Source organism: Saccoglossus kowalevskii, chromosome 7, assembly GCF_978046115.1.
Source record: "Saccoglossus kowalevskii chromosome 7, keSacKowa6.1, whole genome shotgun sequence".
NCBI lineage: Eukaryota > Metazoa > Hemichordata > Enteropneusta > Harrimaniidae > Saccoglossus > Saccoglossus kowalevskii.
In genome coordinates this window covers 7,890,485-7,906,307 of record NC_140647.1, presented here as the reverse complement: position 1 = coordinate 7,906,307, position 15,823 = coordinate 7,890,485, and the positions used below count along the sequence as shown (strand labels likewise).

General features: G+C 37.8%; 1 protein-coding gene across 2 annotated transcripts; it reads left to right on the top strand.

Annotated features, from left to right (window-relative positions):
- The first annotated feature begins 832 nt into the window (after positions 1-832).
- On the top strand, positions 833-15,118 carry LOC144343479 (uncharacterized). Of its 2 annotated transcripts, XM_085501020.1 has the most exons (7): positions 833-987; positions 1,199-1,477; positions 4,314-4,466; positions 9,140-9,418; positions 9,834-9,898; positions 11,030-11,425; positions 14,264-15,118. In XM_085501020.1, exons 1-7 carry the CDS (start codon positions 932-934, stop codon positions 14,617-14,619), a joined length of 1,584 nt encoding a protein of 527 aa, XP_085357146.1. In that variant the 5' UTR covers positions 833-931; the 3' UTR covers positions 14,620-15,118. The 2 variants fall into 2 exon arrangements, with proteins under 2 accessions (XP_085357146.1, XP_085357147.1); XM_085501021.1 differs by lacking the exon at positions 1,199-1,477.
- Positions 15,119-15,823: the final 705 nt, after the last annotated feature.

The following is a 15,823-nucleotide window of genomic DNA, read 5'->3' as shown; positions in this document are numbered from 1 at the left end:
ATTACTGACAGTAAAATTTCTTGACAGTAACGTTTTCTGACAGTAGCGTTTTCTTGAAAGTAACGCAACGTTTCAGACACTAACAACATCGTCTTTTAAAAATGGTTTATAGTAACTATGGTAAATAGTATATGGTAACTATGGTAAATCAGACACCAGTTGTCAGGTTAAAATAGCTCCAGAATAACATATGTCCGATTGTTCTTAAATTGTCAGTTTTCACTTCATCATTAGTTGACAATAGGAACGGAAACAATAAAAAAATCGTAAACATTTCTGGTGTATTTTTTGCCAGTTCCCAGTTTGACTGATTGTTGTATCTGAGCTAGACTTGCTTACAGTCTCTTGCTTGCTTTTTGGTGTGTTTTTCAGCAAATTAATATATCATGTGAGTGTACAAATGTCGAAAGCCGGGTACCGCGGAATGCCTTGAGTTAACGTTTGCGTAGTGGCAATATGTAATAAATATATATGTAAATATATGTGATACAAATACACAGCAAGGTAAATACGTTGTATGTTGACGTGTTTAGTGTTTTTGCAGATACTTCTACTCTAAAGGTTTACATTGCAACAAAAAAGGGAAGAATACAATTTTAAGTACTGTTGTATAGTGAATATATGTGGCCCGTGGCACGCCAACGGCAACACAAATATAAAGGTTTAATTTACATGACGGGTTCCTTGTTGCTAGAAACATAGCAACGTTACTAACAATCTGTATACGTTTACATTAAACACAATAGAAGAGTGAAAAACTACACCAACCCAACAACTGGGCCGTATAATATTACAAACTCTCTCAAATAAGATACAGGCTATATATCAGAACGCCATTTTGTAGTTGCTAGTCTAGGCTGCCGGTTTCCCGATTTCCAACATGGGAGAATCAGTTTAAACGTCGTGTGGTTTGGTATACGTACAACCGTCTATGATGGTTCGATATCTGTTCGTAGCTAGCTGTCCGGTTAACGAATGTCTTAAACAGTAAGTACAGACAGTACTGTGTTTTTTTCTGTACATACATAGGTTTACATGTTTTGTTTTGAAGCATCCGCCAAATGTATATTTGCTGCGTATACGTCTAAAACATTTGAGGTCCTACGTCATACGATGAATCAACATATCTGTTCGTATTGAAGTCCATGCGGTAAATCCATATGCAATTCACATTAGTTTTTCTATTGTCGTATTGCAGGGATAAACCAATGTCATGGCAATGCATTCATGACGGAACTGATATGTACATCAACGAACATGGATACCTGTCTTGTGAGAATTACTCGCACGTCGCCCATATATGTAACTGGAGATTTGAATGCGGAGAAAAAAGAGGGCCACACAAACACCAAAAGCGTCAGAAGACGGACTTCGAAGGATTTAGCCATGCAGTCATTCAGGGACAGCCATATATAGCGAAAGAAGCCGGTACACTTTGGATGAAAAAACTTATTGAGTCCTTGGAAATTCAATTTGGGTAGGTTTTTGAACACAAAATTGACCACTCCCGTATTCTCCTAAGAAGCGTTAATCATTGATTTTTTTTTATTTTGTAATGCAGGTATTCTAAAATGTTTTAAATATAATTTAACTTCCATGTACTATCGTGGATAAATAAATATTTCAGATTGATGCTATACAGTTACACCAATGTGCATGCACTGAGCCCCCAAAGGGGATGTGACTATTTCGAACATTTTACACGATACGCAAACTAAACAATAGCGGTTATAACATCCTTTAGTATAAGCTATAATCTCACATACGAACCTCACCATGGATTCACTGTGGATTCCAGATCATGTGAATAGACAAATGTTTCAACATTTCACCGGTGTTGAATGGCCATGACTATTTTGAACATAATATCGTTGTCTTTGTTTTCTGTGTTTTCACCAATCATTTGATCTGTTATTAAAAGGTCGAAATTACAAACATGTAGTCTGCGTGTGGGACATTGACTTTGTCTGTGATTGAATGTCATTCGTTTCTAATACCTGGGCAACTTTATTGAAAAGCTCGGCAATAATAGTTCATATTTGCTACCTTGGTACAAAAGATATCCATTATGCCGAGTTGTTTTGAACCAAACTATTCTATGCTCAAGCACGACTTTCTATTTTTACCAAATGACTAAAATCCACGCTTAGGGTGGAATTAGTTACAAATCCGATGGAATCTACACCTGTGGCGGCCAAAACAGTGGCTTTCATTTCGTATTAGTCGACAAACATATTGTATGTACGAGTTATGGCTTAACAATGGGACATGGAGTATCTAACTCCTGTGAGGTTACTCTGACGTCACAGTGGCACAAACAGAGTAAAATATAATGGTTAACAAATATCGATGTTCCATACTATAAAATGGTAATAATTTTATCTCGGATTAGAAAATACGATTAGTAATAAGTCGCGGTTTATTAGCAAAAAATGTACTCGTAAATACAGATATGGTGTCCTATTCACAGTGTGTCGTTGTGAAGAGGTTTTGTATCCATTGAAGTACACATGATATACGCATATTTGCACTCTTTTAAAAACAGGGTGAGATTCTTTAAATGAATTTTAAATGAAACGAACAAATTTGTTTGAATCTAAATTGACTGTCTACGTATTTCATTTCACCCACCAGTCTTTGCAGTATACTGTATCATGAAATTGAAAAAGAAAAACTCCAAAAGTTGGAGGCCAAACTTAATCCAACTATCTAATATGTTTGTATCTAAACAAATGTTAATGACGTGAATGTCATATTCAATCACGCAAAGAATCAAATTGCTATACATGTGACGAATAAGTGGCAAACAACTGATGTTCATGTTTTCAGTAAATCTATTAGTAAAAATAAATTGTGAAAAATATGAATAAATGTTCATGAATGCTTAATTATGTTTCCCATTACGTAATCATTATAATTATAATTATAGTTAGAACAATCGATCATAAAATGAACACAAATGTGTTCCTTATTCTTGTTATACTGACTACATACATTTGGTGGAAGCTGTAGGAATAGTTCATCACGTGATGTGACATCATTGATTGGCAACAATGGGATTGATCCATCACGTGGTCTAAGTTAAACTGGGTGGGAGCGGTGAAATAGGTACATCACCTAGTGTGGGGACATTGGTTGGGCGGTGGGAATAGTTCATCACGTGATGTGACATCATTGATTGGCAACAATGGGATTGATCCATCACGTGGTCTAAGTTAAACTGGGTGGGAGCGGTGAAATAGGTACATCACCTAGTGTGGGGACATTGGTTGGGCGGTGGGAATAGTTCATCACGTGATGTGACATCATTGATTGGCAACAATGGGATTGATCCATCACGTGGTCTAAGTTAAACTGGGTGGGAGCGGTGAAATAGGTACATCACCTAGTGTGGGGACATTGGTTGGGCGGTGGGAATAGTTCATCACGTGATGTGACATCATTGATTGGCAACAATGGGATTGATCCATCACGTGGTCTAAGTTAAACTGGGTGGGAGCGATGAAATAGGTACATCACCTAGTGTGGGGACATTGCTTGGGCGGTGGGAATAGTTCATCACGTGATGTGACATCATTGATTGGCAACAATGGGATTGATCCATCACGTGGTCTAAGTTAAACTGGGTGGGAGCGGTGAAATAGGTACATCACCTAGTGTGGGGAAATTGGTTGGGCGGTGGGAATAGTTCATCCCGTACGTGGTGTGACATCATTGATTGGCCACGGTGGGATTGATGCACCACGTGGTCTAAGTGAAATTGGATGGGAGCGGTGAAATAGGTACATCACCTAGTGTGGGGACATTGATTGGGCGGTGGGAATAGTTAATCATGTGGTGTGACATCATTGATTGGCCAAGTTGGGATTGATGCATCATGTGGTCTAAGTGAAATTGGGTGGGAGCGGTGAAATAGGTACATCACCTAGTGTGGGGACATTTGGTTGGGCGGTGGGAATAGTTAATCACGTGGTGTGACATCATTGATTGGCCAAGGTGGGACTGATGCATCACGTGGTCTAAGTGAAATTGGGTGGGAGCGGTGAAATCGGTACATCACCTAGTGTGGGAACATTGGTTGGGCGGTGGGAATAGTTAATCACGTGGTGTGACATCATTGATTGGCCAAGGTGGGATTGATGCATCACGTGGTCTAAGTGAAATTGGGTGGGAGCGGTGAAATAGATACATCACCTAGTGTGGGAACATTGGTTGGGCGGTGGGAATAGTTAATCAGGTGGTGTGAGAACATAGCGGCAGTGGAATTAGTAAGTCACATGGAGTAACGTTTTACATTTTGTGTTGCCTTTTAGCATGATTATAACCCAGGAGAGCGCTCGTCGTGGCAAGAGTCCGGGCAGACTCCGTGCAAGGGCCATCAGTAAAAAGATACAGTCACCAAGGACTGGATTTGCCGGTCAGCATCTGTTTTATGTCACGTGTCCGTTATCAACATGTCTAGGAAGGTACGTTGATTGAGCATTTATTACAGCTCTGGTGTGTGGGAAAGGGGTTCCCTTCAAATATTGCACGAACGCCAAATTATGCGTAACACTTTTGGAGTCTTTCGAACAAGCTATAGTAAGACACCACAGTAGCCTATAGAACCTGTTTAAAATAACAACATAGTAGTCTATAGAACCAGTTTTAAGCGATGCCATAGTAGAATATAGAACCATTTTTAAATGACACCGTAGTAGTCTATAGAACCAGTATTAAACGACACCACAGTAGTCTATAGAACCAGTTTTAAGCGATGCCATAGTAGAATATAGAACCATTTTTAAATGACACCATAGTAGTCTATAGAACCAGTATTAAATGACACCACAGTAGTCTATAGAACCAGTATTAAACGACACCACAGTAGTCTATAGAACCAGTTTTAAGCGATGCAATAGTAGAATATAGAACCATTTTTAAATGACACCATAGTAGTCTATAGAACCAGTATTAAACGACACCATAGTAGTCTATAGAACCAGTATTAAACGACACCACAGTAGTCTATAGAACCAGTTTTAAGCGATGCCATAGTAGAATATAGAACCATTTTTAAATGACACCATAGTAGTCTATAGAACCAGTATTAAATGACACCACAGTAGTCTATAGAACCAGTATTAAATGACACCATAGTAGTCTATAGAACCAGTATTAAATGACACCATAGTAGTCTATAGAACCAGTATTAAATGACACCATAGTAGTCTATAGAACCAGTTTTAAATGACGCCATAGTTGTCTATAGGACCCGTTTTAAACGACGCCATAGTAGTCTAAAGAGCCAGTTTTAAACGACACCATAGTAGTCTATAGAACCAGTTTTAAATGACACCATAGTAGTCTATAGAACCAGTTTTAAATGACGCCATAGTAGTCTATAGAACCTGTATTAAACGACACTATAGTAGTCTATAGAACCAGTTTTAAACGACGCCATAGTAGTCTATAGAACCAATTTTAAATGACGCCATAGTAGTATATAGAACCAATTTTAAATGACACCATAGTAGTCTATAGAACCAGTTTTAAATTACACCATAGTAGTCTATGGAACCAGTTTTAAATGACACCATAGTAGTCTATAGAACCAGTTTTAAATTACACCATAGTAGTCTATAGAACCAGTATTAAATGACACCATAATAGTCTATAGAACCAGTATTAAATTACACCATAGTAGTCTATAGAACCAGTTTTAAATGACGCCATAGTTGTCTATAGGACCCGTTTTAAACGACGCCATAGTAGTCTAAAGAGCCAGTTTTAAACGACACCATAGTAGTCTATAGAACCAGTTTTAAATGACACCATAGTAGTCTATAGAACCAGTTTTAAATTACACCATAGTAGTCTATGGAACCAGTTTTAAATGACACCATAGTAGTCTATAGAACCAGTTTTAAATTACACCATAGTAGTCTATAGAACCAGTATTAAATGACACCATAATAGTCTATAGAACCAGTATTAAATTACACCATAGTAGTCTATAGAACCAGTTTTAAATTACACCATAGTATTCTATAGAACCAGTATTAAATGACACCATAGTAGTCTATAGAACCAATTTTAAATGACACCATAGTAGTCTATAGAACCAGTTTTAAATGACGCCATAGTAGTCTATAGAACCTGTATTAAACGACACCACAGTAGTCCATAGAACCAGTTTTAAAAGACGCCATAGTAGTCTATAGAACCCGTTTTAAACGATGCCATAGTAGTCTATGGAACCAGTTTTAAACTTCACCATAGTAGTCTATAGAACCAGTTTTAAACGACGCCATAGTAGTCTATAGAACCCGTTTTAAACGACGCCATAGTAGTCTATGGAACCAGTTTTAAACTTCACCATAGTAGTCTATGGAACCAGTTTTAAACGACACCATGTAGTCTATATAACCAGTTTTAAATGACACCATAGTAGTATATATAACCAATTTTAAACGACGCCATAGTAGTCTATAGAACCAGTTTAAATTACACCATAGTAGTCTATAGAACCAGTTTTAAATGACACCATAGTAGTCTATAGAACCAGTTTAAAATCACACCATAGTAGTCTATAGAACCAGTTTTAAATGACACCACAGTAGTCTATAGAACCAGTTTTAAATTACACCATAGTAGTCTATAGAACCAGTTTTAAATGACACCATAGTAGTCTATAGAACCAGTTTTAAATGACACCACAGTAGTCTATAGAACCAGTTTTAAATTACACCATAGTAGTCTATAGAACCAGTTTTAAATGACACCATAGTAGTCTATAGAACCAGTTTAAAATCACACCATAGTAGTCTATAGAACCAGTTTTAAACGACACTATAGTAGTCTATAGAACCAGTTTTAAATGACACCATAGTAGTCTATAGAACCAGTTTAAATTACACCATAGTAGTCTATAGAACCAGTTTTAAATGACACCATAGTAGTCTATAGAACCAGTTTAAAATCACACCATAGTAGTCTATAGAACCAGTTTTAAATGACACCACAGTAGTCTATAGAACCAGTTTTAAATTACACCATAGTAGTCTATAGAACCTGTATTAAACGACACCATAGTAGTCTATAGAACCAGTTTTAAACGACACCATAGTAGTCTATAGAAGCAGTTTTAAATTACACCATAGTAGTCTATAGAACCAGTTTTAAATGACACCATAGTAGTATATAGAACCAGTTTTAAATGACACCATAGTAGTCTATAGAACCATTTTAAATTACACCATATGAGTCTATAGAACCAGTTTTAAATGACACCACAGTAGTCTATAGAACCTTCATTAAACGACACCATAGTAGTCTATAGAACCAGTTTTAAATGACACCATAGTAGTCTATAGAACCAATTTTAAATTACACCATAGGAGTCTATAGAACCAGTTTTAAATGACACCACAGTAGTCTATAGAACCAGTTTTAAATGACACCATAGTAGTCTATAGAACCAGTTTTAAATTACACCATAGTATTCTATAGAACCAGTATTAAATGACACCATAGTAGTCTATAGAACCAATTTTAAATGACACCATAGTAGTCTATAGAACCAGTTTTAAATGACGCCATAGTAGTCTATAGAACCTGTATTAAACGACACCACAGTAGTCTATAGAACCAGTTTTAAAAGACGCCATAGTAGTCTATAGAACCCGTTTTAAACGATGTCATAGTAGTCTATGGAACCAGTTTTAAACTTCACCATAGTAGTCTATAGAACCAGTTTTAAACGACGCCATAGTAGTCTATAGAACCCGTTTTAAACGACGCCATAGTAGTCTATGGAACCAGTTTTAAACTTCACCATAGTAGTCTATGGAACCAGTTTTAAACGACACCATGTAGTCTATATAACCAGTTTTAAATGACACCATAGTAGTATATATAACCAATTTTAAACGACGCCATAGTTGTCTATAGAACCAGTTTTAAATGACACCATAGTAGTCTATAGAACCAGTTTTAAATGACACCATAGTAGTCTATAGAACCAGTTTTAAGCGACACTATAGTAGTCTATAGAACCAGTTTTAAATGACACCATAGTAGTCTATAGAACCAGTTTAAATTACACCATAGTAGTCTATAGAACCAGTTTTAAATGACACCATAGTAGTCTATAGAACCAGTTTAAAATCACACCATAGTAGTCTATAGAACCAGTTTTAAATGACACCACAGTAGTCTATAGAACCAGTTTTAAATTACACCATAGTAGTCTATAGAACCAGTTTTAAATTACACCATAGTAGTCTATAGAACCAGTTTTAAATGACACCATAGTAGTCTATAGAACCTGTATTAAACGACACCATAGTAGTCTATAGAACCAGTTTTAAACGACACCATAGTAGTCTATAGAAACAGTTTTAAATTACACCATAGTAGTCTATAGAACCAGTTTTAAATGACACCATAGTAGTATATAGAACCAGTTTTAAATGACACCATAGTAGTCTATAGAACCATTTTTAAATTACACCATATGAGTCTATAGAACCAGTTTTAAATGACACCACAGTAGTCTATAGAACCAGTTTTAAATGACACCACAGTAGTCTATAGAACCAGTTTTAAATGACACCACAGTAGTCTATAGAACCAGTTTTAAATTACACCATAGTAGTCTATAGAACCTGCATTAAACGACACCATAGTAGTCTATAGAACCAGTTTTAAATGACACCATAGTAGTCTATAGAACCAATTTTAAATTACACCATAGTAGTCTATAGAACCTGTATTAAACGACACCATAGTAGTCTATAGAACCAGTTTTAAATGACACCATAGGAGTCTATAGAACCAGTTTTAAATGACACCACAGTAGTCTATAGAACCAGTTTTAAATGACACCATAGTAGTCTATAGAACCAGTTTTAAATTACACCATAGGAGTCTATAGAACCAGTTTTAAATGACACCATAGGAGTCTATAGAACCAGTATTAAACGACACCACAGTAGTCTATAGAACCAGTTTTAAATGACACCACGCTAGTATATAAAACAGTTAGTAATGTGACAATGTGGGAGAAGTGTGCTGTGATTTGAACACCCCCCCCCCCCGAGATATATTCTCCTGAAAACAAATGACGTGACACACAAATGTCAACTCCTCGAAACAGAAACCGACTTTACTACTGGGAGTGCATGGAGGACCAGACACCTTTATATATAGACGAGGAAGGATGGTTAACCTGTGAGACGTACAGTCACCGGGCACAGCTGTTTGATTGGACATTCGATTGTGGTGACAGAAGAGGTAGTCATGGTTACCGGAAATTTGTAGAATCTGATTTTGAAGGTGTGAGACAGGCGATGTGCCAAGGACTGGTATATTTTGATGCACCTGAAGACTGGATGTGGCCTGTTATTGACAGCATTGCCCAACAATACGGATACACGTAAGATTATATTTTTTCAAATTTTCAGCTTTGCAGCCAGCAGCTAGATGTATCAATGTACAAATGTTCGAAGTAAAATCTAGAAGTCAACTATTTAATAATCTAGCTTTCGGGGTCACGCGAAGCTAGCTACAAGATTGTGTCTGATTGGCTACCCAACCCTAACAGTCAGGCCAATCAGAAATTTAAGTAGCTTGTATGCTGAAAGTTTTTTCAACATACCAAATTATACCTTGTGCAAATGCTCTTTCGACGCAAGGTTCGATTCATTCATTTGCACACGGCGCCACCAACGAATACAAATGTTGTTTCTTTCGGTTTATGGATGGGTAGGTTGGCGCTATTCCGTTTCCTATTTTAACCCTGCTGTGTATATAGCAAGCTAATACGTATATCATCGTTTCTACACACGCAGATATTTAGAAGATAAATATGAAACTCGAGCACGTGGACGAAGTGAAATGGATCACCTATTTGCAGGCAAGGGACATTCACCTGGGCAGGTCACATTCCATGGGGGAAGTGGTTCTCATATAAAACTTGTCAGTTGGCAGTGAGCGGATTGAGTGAATCCAGACACAATACGCGATGTGTAAACTTATGGGTAGAATCGGACTAGTCATGTGACGCGTTGTGTAAACTTAGGGATAGATGTGTAACACACTGATGAAGAAATAGGGAAAACCCGAATGTTAAGTCTTCAGACATTGCTAGCAAAAACCTATTACCTTTGCACAGAGTCGCAGTACACCGCTCATCCGTGTTTCCAATTCGCTGTGTAAAAATTCCCTTCAAATTAAAGTGCCTTCATCTTTCAACTAACTCATATCAGTCTCTGAATATTTTAAACTTAAAGCTAAAACGAACATGCAAATTATTGTTTGATATAGCGTAATACTTTCATATTTAGAGGGTGTTCTAGGATTTGAAAAACGGCCAGTTACTCTAGTTACATTCATATCTCTTTCTCAGTTCAATTTCTCTGCAAAAATCATTTTATTCAAATTGTAATCAGCGTTTCTCAGCTTTCTTATATAGTTTTTCTAGGTGCCCTTATGTACCCTCCCACGCCCACGGCACTTCGTTATCTTTTAAATTCTGTTTCAAATATGCTGCTGACTTCTTCCGGGGTTACCTGTCTTTTGACTTTTTATAATTTTGTCCTTCCATCGCCCGTTGCTATGTAGCTTATGCGTGCACAATACCAATTATATCACATCTGTTGGTAATTCGGGAATCGGGAACAAACAGTCAGCCTACTGAGACCTAAGTGTAGTTTTGCGGGGAGTGAATTAGTTAAAAGCCGAGATACATTAATTGTATTTTATTCATATTTTATAAACACTGAATCTGCTGAGTGAATTTTGGATCGGTCGGACAAGATTTGTTAGTACGAGTACGAGTACGGGATAAGTAATTTTTGGTCATTAGGCAATCAATAAACATATGAAGGAGTGTATGGTGTGTTTAGGGTGAACGAGGTCTGAATGTTTGAGCAAATGAACTACTGAATGGCCACGAATGAGCCGCGAAGTTCATTGTATGAATGTGTTAATGCATTTATGCCAGGAACGTGTATCGGGTATTTAACGTGTGATTGTGTTTACACAGCATCACTGAAGGGAGAAGATGCCACCACACCCACCTCAGCAAACACCACCGTACACGCCAATAAAGGGCAAAAACAGGAAGAGAGGGAGAAAACGACAGAAAGCGACAATGTAGAAAAAGAGAAAAAGGACGGCGGAGAAACAAACACGGTTGAGACGAAAAGTACGGGCAGTAATTCTGGCGGCAGCAATACCGATAAGAACTCGAAGAAAGAAGACTGGGAGGACTCGGATAACGCTGGAAACCACAACAGGGTGTCTACCGCTTCCCCAAATAGAGTGGAAGATAAAATAGTTAGGTATATTAATCGAGCTTTTGAAAAGTCTGTACTAAAAGACAAATTATCGGAACGTGAATCTATTCCTATGGTGGTTACAGCTGATGATGCAGCGGAGGGTAAGTCACTACTACAGTTTTTAAAATACCCTTTCTCAATAAATTTCGTTCTCTAGCAATTATCGCTTCGATGACGTAAAATATGCGTAAATGTAAAGCAATGTCGTTCAAATATACAGTTCTGTTCTGTCGTGCAGTCGTTCACCAGTTCTGTTCTGTCGTGCAGTTGTTCGCCATTTCTGTTACGTCGTGCAGTCGTTCGTCAGTTCTGTTCTGTCGTGCAGTCGTTCGCCAGTTCTGTCGTGCATTCATTCGTCAGTTCTGTTCTGTCGTGCAGTCATTCACCATTTCTGTTCTGTCGTGCAGTCATTTGCCAGTTCTGTTCTGTCGTGCAGTCGTTTGCCAGTTCTGTTCTGTCGTGCAGTCATTTGCCAGTTCTGTTCTGTCGTGCAGTCGTTTGCTAGTTCTGTTCTGTCGTGCAGTCATTTGCCAGTTCTGTTCTGTCGTGCAGTCGTTCACCAGTTCTGTTCTGTCGTGCAGTCGTTTGCCAGTTCTGTTCTGTCGTGCAGTCGTTCACCAGTTCTGTTCTGTCGTGCAGTCATTCACCAGTTCTGTTCTGTCGTGCAGTCATTCGCCAGTTCTGTTCTGTCGTGCAGTCGTTTGCCAGTTCTGTTCTGTCGTGCAGTCATTTGCCAGTTCTGTTCTGTCGTGCAGTCGTTCACCAGTTCTGTTCTGTCGTGCAGTCATTTGCCAGTTCTGTTCTGTTGTGCAGTCGTTTGCCAGTTCTGTTCTGTCGTGCAGTCATTTGCCAGTTCTGTTCTGTCGTGCAGTCATTTGCCAGTTATGTTCTGTCGTGCAGTCGTTTACCAGTTCTGTTCTGTCGTGCAGTCATTTGCCAGTTCTGTTCTGTCGTGCAGTCGTTCACCAGTTCTGTTCTGTCGTGCAGTCGTTTGCCAGTTCTGTTCTGTCGTGCAGTCGTTCACCAGTTCTGTTCTGTCGTGCAGTCATTCACCAGTTCTGTTCTGTCGTGCAGTCATTCGCCAGTTCTGTTCTGTCGTGCAGTCGTTTGCCAGTTCTGTTCTGTCGTGCAGTCATTTGCCAGTTCTGTTCTGTCGTGCAGTCGTTCACCAGTTCTGTTCTGTCGTGCAGTCATTTGCCAGTTCTGTTCTGTTGTGCAGTCGTTTGCCAGTTCTGTTCTGTCGTGCAGTCATTTGCCAGTTCTGTTCTGTCGTGCAGTCATTTGCCAGTTATGTTCTGTCGTGCAGTCGTTTACCAGTTCTGTTCTGTCGTGCAGTCATTCGCCAGTTCTGTTTTGTCGTGCAGTCATTTGCCAGTTCTGTTCTGTCGTGCAGTCATTTGCCAGTTCTGTTCTGTTGTGCAGTCGTTTGCCAGTTCTGTTCTGTCGTGCAGTCATTTGCCAGTTCTGTTCTGTCGTGCAGTCATTCACCAGTTCTGTTCTGTCGTACAGTCATTCGCCAGTTCTGTTCTGTCGTGCAGTCATTCGCCAGTTATAAAATTACATTTTTTTACACGGTATTTCTATTGATAGACAACTACATATATATCCCAGACCACTCGTCTCGAGATTATCGCTATCATCCACACGAGACTCAAGCTTGAATATTCAAATGACTTTTGCACTTACCCCAATATCCAATCACATTCGATCGCGGACGTCACTCATGGAATTCAACTGAATAAATTAATAGACCATTCTGGAATATAGAAGGTAAATTCAACGTTGTTGATGTTTTCGTTCGGGTTCCGAACTCACACGAAACGAGTTCATATTGCGCTATCTTTAGAATTTGTAAAACGAGCGATCGTCAAAACGGTGCTTTTTTCGGTGTTTTCGTGGCGAATCGTCGCGGCATTCGTGGCGATATAGACTCGCATACAGTTTTTAATTGTTAATTAGTGTTTTTCAAAAAAGAAAAATATTATGTATGTGTAGTATAAATTGCGAAAGCCGGCTCTCACCAGTTATACTCACATAATTCATGCAGGGCACATAGACTGCATCAAAGCAGAAATTCATATTAATAATTTTGGTACCAGTAGTGTAAAAGATACATTTAAAATATTCTATTATGAGCAACAAGCACATATCACTTCCCACAGCTCAGTTCATTAAGACCAGTTTCAATTTCAGACAGTAACTGTGTCTTGAATGTGTATGAAGCTTTGTGTTTATGTTGTTGTTTTTGCCTTATTTTTGTCGTTATGTATGTCCATTAATTTTTATCTTCTTCGTAATATATTATGAGTTAATACATATTACATTATATTAATATTTCTTTATTGAAAAAAAAAAACACGAAAAACAAACAAGCGACTGTATGCAAATCTAGGTCAATGTCTGCATTACTTAAGAATTATAGAACAAAGGCTCAGCAAAGCGGTGTAGTTTCGGCGATTTTGTCAAAGTAAGTTGGTAAAATGTGTCAAAACTTAATTTCGGGCTGGGCTCAAAATTGTGCACGCGACATTCTCCATGATGGCGACACCGTACACATTGTCACGTACACACTAAGTACATGTTGCCAATGACTATTGTGTTCATACAGACTTCGAGTTTGTGGAAAGTTGAAGTCGTGTGTAAATTTATTCAACCCAGTGGAAGCATAAGGGATAACTTCCGGAAGTAGTTTTTACCAATTTGACCCAACAGTCCAGTTTTGGCAAAATTGTTACTCGAACTTTAAATAACAGTTAACCGAACTTCGAGATTTGTTGTTTTGTTTAACGTTCAAATTTAGTAACTCGAAGTTTTCGTAACTCGATGTTCGTAACTCAAACAAGTCAACATCTCCATTGTTTACATTAAATAACTCTCAAATTAAGTAGAAATGAGTAAATATGTGAAAATTCATCTCAGAATTGTTTGTGTTTTAACAGCTAATCGATTGAGGCAGGTATTTGTGTATATACAGAAAAACATATCAAAGAACTGGAAATCGGTGTTACGCAGCTTGCCATGGCCAGCCCACTTCGACGATTCTAGACTGGAACGTGAAATAGTTGAAATTGTGAAAAATAATTCAGATGATCTCAAAGAACAGGCGTATCAAGGACTGCTCATGTGGAGGAGTTCGTATCCACGGGCCTCGGAGCTTAAATTGTTTACCGCTCTTAGAAACTGTGAATTTGACTCGCTCGTCGAGGACATTGTCAAAATGCAAGAACAGATAGCAGCAAGCAGTAAATCCATAAGTAATAGTAGGGCGCCCTCAGAGGCGTTTAGTGTTCTGTAAACTGTCGTAAGCAGTGGAGGAACAACCATCGATACTTATTACTGGGTACGAAATGGATTACAAATACAAATCCATTCATACTAAGTACGAAATGAATTACAGACACAAATCCATTCATACTAAGTATGAAATGAATTACAGATGCAAATCTATTCATACTAAATATTAATAGATTATAGGTAAATCTATGCCGGGTCAAGTAGGTAGCGCCCAACACTTTGGGGCACAAACTTGAATGAACTTCATTGTGTTTATGAAATTTGCTCTTTTGTGTTTTGTAACCTAGGTGACGTAAACACAATATATGATTGTCTCTAGAGTGAGCTTACTATCAGCAGTGAAAATATACTCTTGTAAATATTCTGCTTTGACATGGAATGATTTTATTCCATGTGACGTTTTCACATTTACGTTTTATGAATACTGTATTTATGCAGTCCAAACAAGTGATATATATTTACAAGTGTTAATAAAATAAAGATTATGCTGTAATGGATTATTATATTTGTCATGTACTACTTTCAACAGTATAACAACAGTTGATAGTTGATAAATAGCTGTAGCTGAATGCCGTAAATCGTTTACAAATTTTTTTTTCGAATACAAACGATTGAATCGATAACCAATGACGCAACATGTTACCACAAACTTGACAAAACATAATGTGACGGTACAAGTCTGACAATGGGGTATTGTACCCCACCCAACCTCGTTGTAACGCGTGTATTATTATTATTTGCCAGTTTACTAACAGTGTGCTACCCCGACCCCGCATCACGCATTGTGGTTTCATTGAGATATACAGATGTTGCAAAAATAAGTTGTATGTGTTTTATGTTAACTATTTCGTGATTATTTGTAATAGTCTCTTTTCAACTACACTTCTGCATTCGAGTTTGTCACATGACAGTGTCAGTCATGAGAGATTTGCTAAAATTCCAAAAGTTAGAATCATTGATATCGATTTACGACTTTTTTTATTGTGACGCTTATATTAATAGTTATAAGTACCAGGTGTATCATTATATGAGGTTCGTTTATTGCATTTTTTCGACTCAAGTATTTAATTAATATAATCTCTTTATTGTGTGTATTGTGAAATTGTCAAAAAATGTCGGTTTTAAACAATAACCGAGTTGACCCGTATAATATCCATACCATTACTAAATAAACATTTTAAATTCAATCTGCGTCGCATCTGAAA